At 39.9% G+C, this 16,241-nt stretch overlaps 1 protein-coding gene across 1 annotated transcript; it reads left to right on the top strand.

The window, feature by feature from the left end:
* Nucleotides 1–3,238: 3,238 nt before the first annotated feature.
* On the top strand, nucleotides 3,239–15,923 carry LOC129650917 (olfactory receptor 49-like). The gene is made up of 2 exons (XM_055579697.1): nucleotides 3,239–3,338; nucleotides 15,190–15,923. The coding sequence occupies exons 1-2, from the start codon at nucleotides 3,239–3,241 to the stop codon at nucleotides 15,921–15,923; spliced, it is 834 nt and encodes a 277-aa protein (XP_055435672.1).
* Nucleotides 15,924–16,241: the final 318 nt, after the last annotated feature.

Here is a 16,241-nt window from a genome sequence, read left to right as displayed (position 1 = left end):
TTTTTAAAAATCCCAAGTATGTTCTTGTCCCACCTACATCCCCCTCAGAGAATATCAAGAATGGAAAACCAGGGATGACACATTTTGCCCAAGCACAGTCTCTGCTGCTGAAAGAAAACCATGTTATTTCTCCTTTCCAAGGGAGACAAGGGACTATGTGACATGTTCAGAAATGGTCGGAGTCAAAGAGGTTTCAACCCAGGTGCCTTCCTCAGATGAGTCAAAAATGTCCCTAAGAGTCAGGAAAACTGGTGATTCTGTTTGATGAGAGTGCAGATTTTCATAGACAAAAAGCATTTTATATGTAAATTGGCTTGATCTTGTCCTGACAAGGATGGACAATATTATAGATCAAAGATTCCCACACTTTCTGTAAGAAATTTTATTATTACTTTATGATTAGTATGAGATATATATTCTGAGACAATGAGTTGTATAATTCCATTAAAAAACCTATCACTTTGATATTTTTTGTAGACCAGTGTCCTATTATCATGACATAAATATATGGTGTATATTAGGCATTTTGAAACATTGAGGATAGGTTGTAGATACCTATATTGACCTCTATAAAACTGAAAATTTCAGGTAAAGAGCAATCAATTTAGAAAAGTCCTGAGAAATGTTATAAGAAATAAGATGTCAGGTTCTACCCTGGACCTACCAAATAGAATCTACATTTCAACAAATGCCCTGATGGCATGATCATTTCCATGTTTTTTTTTTTTAATTTTTATTGGAGTATAGTTGTTTTACAAAGTTGTATTAGTTTCTGTGGTACAGCAAAATGAATTAGCTATATGCATACATATTAATGAAGGCGGAAAGAGAAGGGGGCAAAAGAGGATGAGATGGTTGGATGGCATCACCGACTCAATGGACATGAGTTTGAGTAGGCTCCAGGAGTTGGTGATGGACAGGGAAGCCTGGCATGCTGCAGTCCATGGGGTCACAAAGAGTTGGACACGATTGAGCGACTGAACTGAACAGATGCATATTAATATAGCCTCTCTCTTTTCGATTCTCATTTAGGTCACCACAGTGTACCGAGTAGAGTTCCCTTTGCTATATAGTAATGTTTGAGGGGGGTTTCTCAACAGCAGTATAACCGGCATTTTTGCCAGATATTTCTTTGTACTGGGGAAGGGGAGGGCTATCCTGTACATTATAAGGTGATTATAGAAAGCCAGCATCCCTGGCCTCTACCCACAATATACCAGTAGCTACCGTCTCATCCCTCCCCATTTCCATCCCTCATCTCTCTATACCCACCCCTGTCACCTTCTTGACCACAAAATGTATCTCCGGACAATGCCAAGTATCACCTTCAGGGGTGACAAGTCAATCTCAATTGAGAGCCACTGATCTATAATGAAACAGTTTTGTCCTCATTTATATGTTGTCCACATTATTCACTGTAGTTTTAGAACGGTAATTTTATGTATTCAGTTCTTGATTATAAATGACACATTTCTCTGCATCTTTTGTACTGGCTACCATAGCGGTTGCCTGCAGCAGTAGCCATCCTTATACTGGTCCCTCCTCTCTTATCCCAGGCACTCCTGACCTTTGAGATCATCCCCCAGCTAAACTACCTGCATAAAAGGCTTGTGTTTCGAGTTCTGCTTTCAAGTAAACCCAAACATAGCCACTCCTATAAAATCTAGAATTTAGGTACTATAGTCAATAAATGTGTCAACTGCTACATATAAAGCAAAATATCATTCACTGTAAAGAATTCAAGTTCACTGAAGGCTGTGGTAGCATATTTCATATCTCTGTCTCTCCAATAACCATGAAAATGACTACCATGTGAGTTTCTCAATAAATAATTATTAGCTAAATTAATATAAAAAAGTTTTAACTTTATCTCATTCTCCTTAAATAATACCTTTGCTGCCACTGCTACTTCAATTTTATAAGCCAGTAGTTTGGAAAGAACAATGTTTAAAGTCCTTTCTTTGAAATAAGATAGTTAATTACTTCCTTGTCATTAGATGTGAAACAGCAAGCAAAAGCATGAGAAATTTCTAAGTTGGGCACATGAAGGAAATTTTTTCTGGGTTTTCCCAAGCCATAATTTTCACCACGTTTTCTTTTCAAGAAGAGAGATTGAAGGGGGACTTATTTCTGAATTAATTTTCATCTGAATTAATTTTCTAGGTGTGATAATACAGCTGTTCCCTAGTGTTTCTGGAATTCATCTTGAGATTTTTCTTGTTGTTTTTGGCCGCCATGTCACAATTATCCTTCTGCTTTAATTATTAGAACTCTTATAATGGAAAGAAGCAAAACCCTTAATATTCGGGCTTTATGGTATTCACATGGTTAATATCAAGAAAGGGACCCCAAGGAAAGCAGGTGCAATGACATTTGTTTAAATTCTAAAAAGATGCATTGCACATAAAATACACAGAAATCATATAATAACCATAAGCCTGTGATCTTAACTTACTGAGCAACAGAAGTCTGACAAATATTTTCTTACATTTTGCTTATTATAGCTCTCTCATAAGGAATTTCAGTTAACTAATAGAGATAAACATTTGAAAAAGGAGTTTCAAAATGTCATTTCTATTGTTGGTTAACTCTGTTCTTTGGGTAGGCGTTCCCTGGTGGCTCAGAGGACAAAGCATCTGCCTGCCATGAGGGAGACCCGGGTTTGATCTCTGGGTTGGGAAGATCCCCTGGAGAAGGAAATGGCAACCCACTCCAGTATTCTTGCCTGGAGAATCTCATGGACAGAGGAGCCTGGCGGGCTACAGTCCACGGGGTCGCAAAGAGTCGGACACGACTGAGCAAGTTCACTTCACTTCACTTCACTTCACTTAGGTTACTTTACAATATTTGTTTGAGGAGAGGGTTCCTAGGAGAGGTATTTTTCATTTGTTACCTATATTCTAGCTACCAATGTCATGTTGGTACAAGATGGCGAGGCAGCTGACAAACATTGATTCTATTTAAAACGATGGTTTCAGCCATTTCCCTCACTGCATTTTATCCAGAAGCATTCTGTCACAGCTCTCAAGCTTCCCCTACCTTAGCAAGAAGCCAGTCACAGTGATTTGTGCAAACTGACTTTAAGCTCCAGCTCAGTGCGGCTGTATCTCAGGAAAGGTTCTTGGGAGATAGAAGGTTAAACTGATGGATAACTACCATGTGACGGTGTTCAATATTGTTATTAACATCCCAAGGACCAAAAGGAGCCAGGAAAGCAAGAAGGCAAAATATGCCAACAATGGAAGATCAGCTCCAGACCAAGAAGAAGCATGAGGCCTCAGAAGGAATGCAAATGTGGGTAATTGGGCAAAAAGGATTTGCACAAGAAGCAGATTCAGGTAACTCTCAATAAACGGAGTTGTTTGTATGTGCACTCAATAATGTGTATCCATAATCTAATTATAGGGCTTCCCATGTGGTGTTGCTGTGCTTAGTTGCTCAGTCATGTCCGACTCTTTGTGACCCCATGGGCTGTAGCCACCAGGCTCCTCTGTCCGTGGGGATTCTCCAGGCAAGAATATTGGAGTGGGTTGCCATGCCCTCCTCCAGAGATCTTCCCAACCCAGGGATTGAACCCAGGTCTCCTGCACTGCAGGCAGATTCTTAACTGTCTGAGCCACCAGTTACTAGTGGTAAAAACCCGCCCGCTGATGCAGGAAATGTGAGAGATGTAGGTTTGATCCCTGGGTCAGGAAGATCCCCTGGAGGAGGGCATGGTAACACACTCCAGTATTCTTGCCTGAAGAATCTCATGAACAGAGGGGCCTGGCAGGTGTCACAGAGAGTAGGACACAACTGAAGTGACATAGCATGCATGCAGGCAATCTAGTTATAGGTTAAAAGGGATATCTCACCATTCCCTACCCTGATTAAAATTCAGAAAAATATAACAAGACCCACATATGGAGTTTTTAATAGAGACAAGTATATTCACCCCCAAAAGACTTTCATTTCTTAACATTAAAATTATATCTCTTAATTTTTTGGTTGGTTATATTAGGGTAAGTATATTCTAATATTCTCTCCTTTCTGCTATAACTAACATGAAATTTCTGTGCTTAAGATGATATAAGTTTATTCTGTGTTCCCATCACAACTTATAGCCATTCAGGGAAAGAGAAAAGGAGTTCATGATTATGTGCCAGTCTTCACATTTCTTTTTAATTTGACTAACACACTAAAGCTCAAAGTTTGGGAAATGTACTCCTTTAGAAAATGTTACATGTATGAAGTTTTTCAAGCTGCAACTTTAATTCTATTCATAAACGGTGACTCAGCGGTAAAGAATCTGCCTGCAATACAAGAGACACGGAGACGCAGGTTCAATTCCTGGGTTGGGAAGATCCTCTGGAGGAGGAAACTGCAACCCACTCCAATATTCTTGCCTGGAAAATCCCATGGACAGAAGAGCCTGGTGGGCTACAGTCCATGGGGGTCACAAAACAGTCAGACACAACAGAGCAACTAAAAAACAGACAAAAACAAGTCAACTGAATCCTATACCTTCACACAATACCTTCCAGGTCTTTCCTTCTATTTTCTTTCCAGACTAGTTCTTGAACTTTCTCTATAGACAAAGAAGTCCACAGGTCAAGGGATAGGAAAGACTACAAAATTGTGACAAGGAGCCAATCCATTGCTTTGGACGTTTCTACCTTGAGTCTCTATTATTTGTACATGTTAATGAACTTTCCTGGATCAGGAAATAAGCATCCTGGTGGAGAATTCAATGAAGGTGTGAACTCATTAAGCAACAGAGGTCTGAAGAGCAAGTAAAAAGGCAAGAATAATGAGAAAGCAGTGGGAAGAAAAAGAACATATGAAAATGGTCCTGCTTGAATCAATAGATTCTCAGCTTATGTACTTATTCCTTTCAGCTCTAACTAACACATCCAAAATAGATGCAGATTAAATCGAAAAGTCTCTCCACAATGTGCCTACTTTCTTCTCGTGGAACTGCCAGCCTAAATTAAAGCCTATTGTACTAAGGATACCTGGATCAAGGTACTAACCCCGAAGTGTGAAAGTGAATGGGTCTGTGCATTAGCAGCCAACCTTGCTCTCCTTCCCCTGTCATTTTTTCCCTGTAAATCAACTCTACTACTTAATAGAAAAAAAAGTTTATATATATATATATATATATATGTGTGTGTGTGTGTGTGTGTGTGTGTGTGTATGGTATTTTATATATATATATATATATATATATATATATACACACACACACACACATGTGTCCATCTCTTTGCAACCCCATGGACTATAGCCTGCCAAGCTCCTCTGTCCATGGAATTTTCCAGGCAAGAATATTCGAGTGGGTTGTCATTTCCTTCTCCAGGAGATCTTCCTGACCCAGGGATCGAACTTGCATCTCCTGCATTGGCAGGTAGATTCTTTACCACTGTACCACCTGGAAAGCCCTATATATATGCTTTATTATTATTATTCTATGTATACGGCATTATCTGTCTGTATACTCATCACAAGACACTAACATTATTGGACCACCAAATGGGGCTTGAGGGAAACTGGAAAGGTATTATCTGCATTTTAAACATAAAGGAAAAAATCTTAGACATGTTGTTTCAATTTGAAACTATCGGCCTAACACAGCAAAGATTAATTAATTCAGGAAATTTACAATAGTGCTGCATTTGGATCACTTAGCTAAAAGAGGTCAGGGCAACACCCCACGCTGTGTGCAGCACTGGAAGTGATGTGCCCACACGAGGCACCAGATCTTTACTCTTATCATTTGAATGTGCTCTCTCACCTGCTCTCACTTTCTTTCCCATTTGGAGGTCCATTCAACCCAAATAATGAACTATAATAACACACAGAAGGCCCCGTTAACTGTAACATTCAAAAGGACATCAACTAGAATGAAAATGCCTAAGGTAATACTCTGGAGAGAGAACAATATGCATGGTTACTCTTGTTAGTTTTAGAACAATAATATGTAACAAATTATAAATTCAATAAAATATAGTTTTTACATTGACTTCTGTGTTAGGAACTGCTTCAGTTGCTGGAATGGAGAAACCAAAATGACACTTGCCTAAAGAAGAGAATAGTTTACTCTCTCTCACTAAAATGTAGGTAGGCAGACTTCCATCCTGCTGCTTTGCCATCCTCAACATCTGGCTCCATCTTGTGGTCCAGCAAGGGTGCTCCAGATCCCATGATCACATACCCATTCTAGTCTGGGAGAAGTGAAACCCCTACGTTTTCAGATACAACAGGGAACTTGAACATATCATTTTCAATAATAACCCACTGGCCAGACCTTAGTCACATGGTCATGTAAACCTTCCAACAAGGCTGAGAAATGCAGTGTTTAATCAGGTTCCTCTGTGCCCAGTACCTTATGACTAAGGAAGAATGGATGTTCTGCTGCAACTGAAAAAATAAAAAGTGATGAAGATCCTTAGCAGGTGTTGCTAAGGGAATTGGTTTCTCATTTGATCCAATTGTATTCCTGTTGTACCTTTGGTTTAAAGTTGGGCATTAAAATGTCACTTCCTAATATTTCATTTGATGGTTGCATAAGAAACCCTTCCATTGTCAGCAAATACCCAAAATTCAGGCTTTAAATTGTTATCTGTGTCTTTATGCAGGGTTATATGAGAATGTCCTCTACAATGTATTTGCTATATTTTCTGTTTTCAGTTCTCTAAGAATTTCTGATGCCCTTCAAGAGCAGGAAATTTTAGTAGCTTATCATAGAATGCAATATACATCTTAGATCTGACCTGAAAAGACTCACCTCTTGCATAAAAATCACAGGGGTTTTAATACTACTATCAACCAGTCACTCTGAATGCAGTTGTCAAATATTCCAACTTCTTCAGTTCAGTTCAGTTCAGTCACTCAGTTGTGTCCAACTCTGCGACCCCATGAATCGCAGCATGCCAGGCCTCCCTGTCCATCACCAGCTCCCAGAGTTCACTCAAATTCATGTCCATCGAGTCCATCCTCCTGCCCCTAATCCCTCCAAGCATCAGAGTCTTTTCCAATGAGTCAACTCTGCATGAGGTGGCCAAAGTATTGGAGTTTCAGCTTTAGCATTAGTCCTTCCAATGAACACCCAGGGCTGATCTCCTTTAGGATGGACTGGTTGGATCTCCTTGCAGTCCAAGGGACTCTCAAGAGCCTTCTCCAACATCACAGTCCAAAAGCATCAATTCTTCAGCGCTCAGCTTTCTTCACAGTCCAACTCTCACATCCATATATGACCACTGGAAAAATCATAGCCTTTACTAGACGGACCTTTGTTGGCAAAGTAATGTCTCTGCTTTTTGATATGTTATCTAGGTTTGTCATAACTTTCTTTCCAAGGAGTAAGTGTCTTTTAAATTCATGGCTGCAATCACCATCTGCAGTGATTTTGGAACCCAAAAAAATAAAGTCTGACACTGTTTCCACTGTTTCCCCATCTATTTGCCATGAAGTGATGGGACCAGATGCCATGATCTTCATTTTCTGAATATTGAGCTTTAAGCCAACTTTTTCACTCTCCTCTTTCACTTTCATCAAGAGGCTTTTTAGTTCCTCTTCACTTTCTGCCATAAGGGTGATGTCATCTGCATATATGAGGTTCTTGATATTTCTCCTGGCAATCTTGATTCCAGCTTGTGCTTCTTCCAGCCCAGCGTTTCTCATGATGTACTCTGCATAAAAGTTAAATAAACAGGGTGACAATATACAGCCTTGACGTACTCCTTTTCCTATTTGGAACCAGTCTGTTGTTCCATGTCCAGTTCTAACTGTTGCTTCCTGACCTGCATATAGGTTTCTCAAGAGGCAGGTCAGGTGGTCTGGTATTGCCATCTCTTTCAGAATTTCCCACCGTTTATTGTGATCCACACAGTCAACAGCTTTGGCATATCAATAAGTCAGAAAGAGATGTTTTTCTGGAACTCTCTTGCTTTTTCGATGATCCAGCAGATGTTGGCAATTTGATCTCTGGTTCCTCTGCCTTTTCTAAAACCAGCTTGAACATCTGGAAGTTCACGGTTCACATGTTCCTGAAGCCTGGCTTGGAGAATTTTGAGCATTACTGTACTAGCGTATGAGATGAGTCCAACTCTCTAGTGTATAATAAAAGTACTATTTATAAATTATACCACAAGCTATGTTGTAGTTTACTCGCTAAGTCATGTCCGACTTTGCTGGGACCCCATGGACTATTGTAGTCCACCAGGCTCTTCTGTCCATGGATTTCCCAGGCAAGAATACGAGTGGGTCACCATTTCCTTCTTAGGGGATCTTCCTGACCCAGGGATCAAACCTATGTCTCCTACATTGAAAAATGGATTCTTTACCACTGAGCCACCTGAGAAGCCCATCACAAGCTATAGAAAGAAGGAAGAGGATGCAAGATTGGGATTTAAAGGACTAGAACTCTAATTTTACTGTGCTCTGAACAATCTAAGTTGCCATAACAAGTCACTTAACTTCCCTGCAAACCAGTTCTGTCATCAAACAGAAATATATTAGATGTTCTTCCTGCCTCATAGAGTTATTATGAACCTAGATACATTTTACTCACTGAGTTACTTGAGAGAATACTTACCATAAAGAAGGAAAACAGCTTGCCATTTTTCATAGCAGAGTGGTATGTTCATTACAATTGATAAGCCTACATTGATACATCATTATCACTGGCAGCACAAAGTTTACATTAGAGTTCATTCTTGGTATTGTACAGTCTGTGTGTTTTTAGACAAATGCATAATGACATGAATCTACCATTAGAGTATCAAACAGAATAATTTTACTGCACTAAAAATCCTCTGTGCTCAGCCAATTCATCTTTCCCTCCCTCATAACCCCTGGCAACCATTGATCTTTTTACATCACCATAGTCTTGCCTTTTCAAAGCTTTTTTATAGTTGGAATTATATAATATGTAGCCTTTTCACTGTCTTCTTTCACTAAGCAAAATGCCATTTTTTTCCTTCATATCTCTTCCTGCCTGGATAGCTTATTTCTTTTTAACATTGAATAATATTTCACTGAATGAATATAACAGTTTATTCAGTTCATTTATCCAGTGAAAGGTTGATTCCAAGTTTTGGCAGTTATGAATTAAGCTGCTATAAACATCTGGGTACAGATGTGGTTTTTGTGGACATGTTTTCAACTCATTTGAGCAAATACCAAGGAGTGAGAATATTGGATCATAGAGTAAGAATATGTTTACTTTTGTAAGAAACTGCCAAACTGTCTTCCAAAGTGACTGTTGTGTTGTTCTGTCATGTCCGTCTCTTTGAGACCCCATGGTCTGCAGCACGCCAGGCTTCCCTGTCCTTCACCATCTCCTGCAGCTTGCTCAAACTCATGTCCATCAAGTCGGTGATGCCATCCAACCATCTTGTCCTCTGTCATCCCCTTCTCCTCCTGCCTTCAATCTTTGCCAGCATCAGGGGCTTTTCCAATAAGTCAATTCTTGGCTTCAGGTAGCCAAAGTACTGGAGCTTCGGCTTCAGTATCAGTCCTTCCAATGAATATTCAGGACTGATTTCCTTTAGGATTGACTGGTTTCATCTCCTTGCAGTCCAAGGGACTCTCAAGAGTCTTCTCCAACACCACGATTCAAAAGGATCAATTCTTTGGTGCTCAGCCTTCTTTATAGTCCAACTCTGACATCCATACATGACTACTGGAAAAACCATAGCTTTGACTACACGGACCTTTGTTGGTCAAGTAATGTCTCTGCTTTTTAATATGCTGTCTAGGTTGGTCACAGCTTTTATTCCAAGGAGCAAGCGTCTTTTAATCTCCTGGTTGCAGTCACCATCTGCAGTGATTTTGGAGCCCAAGAAAATTAAGTCTGTCAACCGTTTCCATTGTTTCCCCATCAATATGCCATAAAGAGATGGGACCAGATGCCATGATCTTAGTTTCTTGAATGTTGAATTTTAAGCCAATTTTTTTTCACTCTTTCACCTTTATCAAAAGGCTCTTTAGTTCCTCTTTCCTTTCTGCCATAAGGGTGGTTTCATCTGCATATCTGAGGTTATTGTTACTTCTCCCAGCAATCTTCATTTTGGCTTGTGCTTCTTCCAGCCTGGCATTTAGCATGACGTACTGTACATTTGGTATTCTCACTAGCAATGAAAGAGAGTTCTTGTTGATCCACATGTTTGCCAGTAGTTGGTGTTGTCATTGTTTTGGATTTTGCTATTCGAATAGGTGTGTAGTGGTATCTTATTATCATTTTAATTTGCAGTTTCCTGAGGCATAAGGTATTGAGCAGCTTCTCATTTGCTTATTTATCATCTATATATCTCTTTTGTTGAGGTTTCTGTTTAGAAGCTTTGCCCATTTCTTAATCAAGAGATTTATTTTCTTATTGTAGACATTTAAGTGTTCTTTGAATAGTTTGGAAAATTGCTCTTTACCAGATATGACTTTTCCAAATATTTTCTCCCAGTCTGTAGCTGTCTTATTACTGCCTTGACAGTATCTTTTATATAACAGAAGTTTTCAATTATAATAAAGTTCAAATTTTTATTCTTTCATGGATTACGCCTTTGGTGTTCTATCCAAAAAAATCATCAATAAACCCAAAGTAATCTAGATTTTTACCATTGTTATTTTCCAGGAATTTTATACTATTGCATTTTACATTCAGATCTATGATCCATTATGAACTAATTTTTGTGAAGGGTGTAAACTCTGTCTAGACTCACTTTGTGTGTGTGTGGATGTAATTCAGTTCAGTTCAGTCGCTCAGTCGTGTCCGACTCTTTGCGACCCCATGAATCACAGCAGGCCAGCAAAGCCAAATGGAAGCGGTGCATTATGGGGATGGAATGAGGCATGGAGCTTCCGTGCCCTCTTCAATGTACACCACCCTTTCAGCACCTCAATGTGTCCAATCCAGAAGTTCGTTCTACACTTTTTTTAACTCTTTTTAAATTGTCCGTCTTTCCTTACCCAATCCCAACAGAATATAAGTTTTATGTGTTAGTTGCTCAGTCATGTCCAATTCCCAGTGACTCCATGAACTACAGCTCTCCAGGCTCCTCTGTCGGTGGAATTCTCCAGGCAAGAACACTGGAGTGGGTTGCCATTCCCTTCTCCAACCCAGGGACTGAACTCAAGTCTTTCGCACTGCAGGCAGATTCTTTACCATCTGAGCTAGCAGGGAAGCCCAAGCTTTAGGAGGGTAAGGATTTTTGCCTGTTTGGTTCAGTGCTGTATCCTTGCTGCCTGTCACATATTTTAAAAACTATTTTAATTAGTTTTAAACCTATAAAAACAGCAATAGGAGATAATAGAAAGGTCAGGTTCAGTGCATCAATGCAACACTTAGAGCTATTTCTTAGACCATGATCAGGGTAGACTATCATTGGAGGCAAGAGGAAGTACTACAGAAAGAAGTTAAAATAGTGGTTTAAGACTGTAAAACAAGGATAAGAAAAACAAAGCATAAAGAAGAAAACCTACTAAAACCCAGAAACATCACATGTGTGATGTGTTTTATTATTCCCAGCAACACTGTGAAGTGAATATTCTTATTTTAGTCACAGAACAACTTTGGCTAAACACATTAGGTAACTGTCCAATACCCTACAGTTAGTAGGATTTCAATTCTCGTAATAGTTATTTGACTCCAGACTTGATTTATTCTGAAAGCCAAAGAAGTAGAAAAGAAAGAAAAAGGAGATAGGAAGCACTCCTTTCATAAACAGTGAGATTATGGGAACTCCGTGCCTGCGGGCTAAGTTGATTCAGTCATGTCCAACTCTTTTCAACGCTATAGACTGTAGCCCGCCAGGCTCCTCTGTCCATGGGGTTCTCCAGACAAGAATACTGGAGTGGGATGCCATGCCCTCCTCCAGGGCGTCTTGCTGACTTTGGGATCAAACCTGCATCTCTTACATCACCTGCATTGGCGGGCAGGTTCTTTACCACTTGTGCCGCCTAGGAAGTCCATAAAGGAAAAATAAAGGGCAGAGAGAAGTGGTTATTCCATTAACATAGATAAAGAACAAAGTAAAGGGCTTCAACAAACACGGCAATTAAGCAAAATCACAAGAAATAGAAAAAAAGGACCATCGGTATAAGAGGCAGAAAAAGAGGAAATGAGGAAAGACCAAAAGGGGGAAATTTAACCTCAAAAGGCATGAGTTCAACATGCTTGAAATAAGCACACAGGACGTAACTTCAGGACATGGAAGATCAAAGTAATGCCTTAGGAATTAAAGATCATGTTTTAGAAAAAGGAAAAGGGAAAAAATTGATATATTACTGTTACTATGTATTACTGGAAACAGAGGTAGGATTTAAACAGGTACATGTAGATTATTTCATGAAAAGGCCTATACGACAATGCCTGTCAAATGACAGGGCCCATTCTCCAGCACATAAAGCTTTGGGTATTAGGTCAGCATGGCAATGACCTTCTTCTCCAGGTGTGGACATCACTTCTGGATCCGTGTGGTCCTTACAGTTTTGCTTCTGGCAGTGACTCACTGGAGAAAGAACAGACTGGAGTAAAACAGACCTACTTTTAATTCTGATCTATCATTTCTTTAACTTGAGTGTTTACAGGCAAGTCTCAGAGTCCTTAAGCTGTAAAAACACACTTCTTGCAGATTCTACTACAATTAAATGAGATAGTGTGTGCTGTTTAGTCATGTGCTCAATAAACAGTAACAACTACTATTAACAACCTCATGTCGGAACTATTAGGTGGGTAAAAACATAATTGGAGTTCCAGACCATGAATTTTAAATCATTATAACTAGGCTCAAACACATCTTCATTAAGCAAAATAAGAACCATTACAATCAACACATTTTTGCTAACGAGAAATGTTTGATTATTCCTGTAGAGTAAAAATCCATGCTTAGGGATTCTATGAACTCTTGGGAAGCATTTTCTGCCTCCAGCTGGTTTTCCTGCAAAAAGCTGTCAAGATGCTTGAAGAAGAGTTAGTCAGTTGGCAAGAGGTCAGGTGAATATGGTGGATGAGGCAAAACTTCGTAGCCGAATGCGTTCAATTTTTGAAGCGTTGGTTGTAGGACGTAAAGTCAGACGTTGTCGTGGAGAAGAATTGGGCCCTTTCTGTTGACTGATGGCAGCTGCAGGAATTGCAGTTTTTGGTGCATCTCACCAATTTGCTGAACATAATTCTCAGATGTAATGGGTTCACCAGAATTCAGAAAATTGTAGTGGATCAGATGGGCAGCGGACCACTAAACCGTGTGTGACCATGACCTTTTTTTTCTTTTTTTGGTGCAAGTTTGGCTTTGGGAAGAGCTTTGGAGCTTCTTCTTGGTCCAACCACTGAGTTGGTTGTCATATAAAATCCACATTATGTCACACATCACAATTGGATCGAGAAATTGTTTGTTGTTGCATAGAATAAAAAAAGACAACACTTCACAACAATTTTTTTTTTTTCGGTCAGCTCATGAGGCACCCATTTATCATGCTTTTTCACCTTTCCAATTTGCTTCAAATGCTGCATGACCATAGAATGGTCGACATTGAGTTCTGCAGCAACTTCTCATGTAGTTGTAAGAGGATCGGTTTTGATGATGGTTCTCAATTTGTCATTGTCGACTTCTGAGAGTTGGCCCCTGTGCTCCTTATCTCCAAGGCGCTCATCTCTTTTGCAAAACTTCTTGAACCATCACTGCACTGGACATTTGTCAGCAGTTCCTGGGCCAAATGCATTGCTGATGTAGTGAGTTGTCTTCACTGCTTTGTGACCCATTTTGAACCCAAATAAGAAAATCGCTTGAATTTGCTCTTTGTCTGACATCATTTCCCTAGTCTAAAATAAATTTAAAATACACAGCAAGTAATATCATTAGCAAAAAAAAAAAAAAAAAACCATTAAGCGATAAATGTGCATCAAAATGATGTACAACATAACTACATCTATTTAAGAATGTATTCCAGTATCAAATAGCAAAGTTCAACAATGCAAAACCGCGATTACTTTTGCACCAACCTAATACAAGGACTTAATTCTTCAAATAAAGAACCGGAGGGGAGAGATTGCTGTGTTTGAGGTTTGTTAAATTGTGAAATGAAAGGATCGCAGGAGACATGGACCTACAAATCACATGAGCCTGGTCATTCGGAATATCCAAAAGTCCCTCCACAAAAGTGGAATAGATTTTGAATAGGTCTGACTGTTCTTAAAAAGTAAAAGTGAACACTGTATTTAAATGGAAACTGGGATGCTACTTGCCCCACCCTCGCACTACATCAAGCCTATTCTAACAATAGACAGAGCACACTGATTACAAATCAAAGCTTCTATTAGAAAATCCCAGATTTTCCCTGAAGCTCTGCTTAACCACATGAAGGATTGCAAATATATTTTCCCAGTAACTCAAGCAGTTCACTGACATTTACAGTCTGAACTTTCTCATTTCCTCTTGGTCTTTGGGGGAGTAGAGATGTGTAGAAACATGCTGTTTGGTTTAAAATTTTGGCAGTGAGGTGATAGACACTGATCTTACTCCCTTTCTTGGATTTTTTCTGATAAGTTTATTCATAGCCCTGTGAGAGCTCAGTGAATAAACAGACTAAATTCTCTCCTTTGCCACCCATTCTAAGAAGTCCCTTGTTCTAAGGCTGGAATGTTAACTCTTCCAAGCCTCCAGGGGATAGTCTAGGGGAACTAAGATGTTAAATTGTTGTTGTTCTTAGTCGCTAAATCCTGTCTTTTCCGACCCTTTGGATGTAACCTGCCAGGCTCCTCTGTCCTTGGGATTTCCCGGGCAAGAATTCTGGAGTGGCTTGCCATTTCCTTCTCCAGAGGATCTTCCTGATTCAGAGGTCAAACCTACATCTCCTGAGTTGGCAGATGGATTCTTTACTTCTGAGCCAGTGGAGAAGCCCAAGATGTTAAATAGAGGGAGGAAAAAAATGGCTGTGAAACTCCCTGCTTACTTTGAAAGGCAGTTTTCTTGTAAATATCTCTTTTAAAAGAAGCCATCTTAATTTTTTTATTACCACCCCTGTAATCTCATCATGCGTTTTTGACTAATCCACAGTCTTCGGGATTTTTTGGATTTTGAATTTTACCTTATCTAACCACTGCACAGATAACTTCCAGATTGATCTTCAAAACACAGAATTATTGTCATATATCTTCTCTTTTCCCATGTAAATTGCTCCGAGTGGCCTAAAACATCTTTCAAAGATTGGTTCCAGAGAGAACTGTGGGGGTGAAAAATGAGTCCACCGTCCAGGAGTTCGTTCTGGAGGCATTTCCTGCCGCCCAGCACTTGAGGGGCCTCCTCTTCCTGGTGCACCTGCTTGCATACCTGGCCTCTATCGTGGGAAACGCGATCATAATCCTCATCACCTGGGCTGACCATCGCCTCCAGACGCCAATGTATGTTTTGCTGAGCACTTTCTCCTTCTGCGAATGCTGTTTCATCACCACAGTCATTCCTAAACTGCTGTCCATCTTCCTTTCAGGAAGGCAAACGATTCCCTTTCCTGCTTGCCTCACTCAAGCCTTCTTCTTTTTATTTCTTGGTGCAGTGATTTTCTTTCTCATGGCAGTGATGTCGTTGGATCGATACCTGGCCATCTGCAAGCCTCTGCACTATGCATCCATCATGAACCTGAGGGTTAGTTTCCTCCTGATTTTCTTGTGCTATTCCTTGTCCTTCATCTTCTTCACTGGTCTGATGCTCAGAGTTTCCCAGTTATCATTCTGTGGCCCCAATATCATCTCTCATTTCTTCTGTGACCTTGGCTCTTTAATTCACCTCTCCTGCTCCGACACCAGCTCTGTTGAAACATATTTCTTCTTTGTTACTTCGTTTGTCATTCTGCTATCCCTCATTGTGACCATCACTGCCTACAGCAACATAGTGGTCACAATCCTGCGACTCCCATCAGCCAAGGAGCCTAATCATTCTCTGCCTAATCTGTGAAGCAGAAAATACTACTACTGAAGAATAAAGAATTTAAATGATAGCAACTTTAAAAAACAAAAATACAATAAAATAAAAACACTGCTTTCAGGGATGCCATGCAATTTAGGAAGCCTCCTGACTTTAACCCTTCGGTAACAGAAGGTGTGAGAGAGCTGTTTTCTTACTACCAGGTTCCAAACCAGGTATTTTCCTGAAGTCTGTTCAGCCTGAGTTCTTTCTTCAAGACCTGTATGTGCTAGTGGTAAAGAACCCATCTGCCAATACAGAAGACGTATGAGATACAGGTTCGATTCCTGGATCAAGAAGATTCCCTGG

The sequence above is a fragment of the Bubalus kerabau genome, chromosome 4 (genome assembly GCF_029407905.1).
Source record: "Bubalus kerabau isolate K-KA32 ecotype Philippines breed swamp buffalo chromosome 4, PCC_UOA_SB_1v2, whole genome shotgun sequence".
NCBI classification, from domain to species: Eukaryota; Metazoa; Chordata; class Mammalia; order Artiodactyla; family Bovidae; genus Bubalus; species Bubalus kerabau.
This window is presented reverse-complemented; position numbering and strand designations above follow the sequence as displayed.

Coding starts and splice junctions, on each gene's coding strand:
- LOC129650917 (XM_055579697.1), top strand. CDS start 3,239: ATGGAAGATCAGCTCCAGACCAAGAAGAAGCATGAGGCCTCAGAAGGA. Junction 3,339..15,189: donor TGCACAAGAAGCAGATTCAG/GTAACTCTCAAT, acceptor GATTGGTTCCAG/AGAGAACTGTGGGGGTGAAA.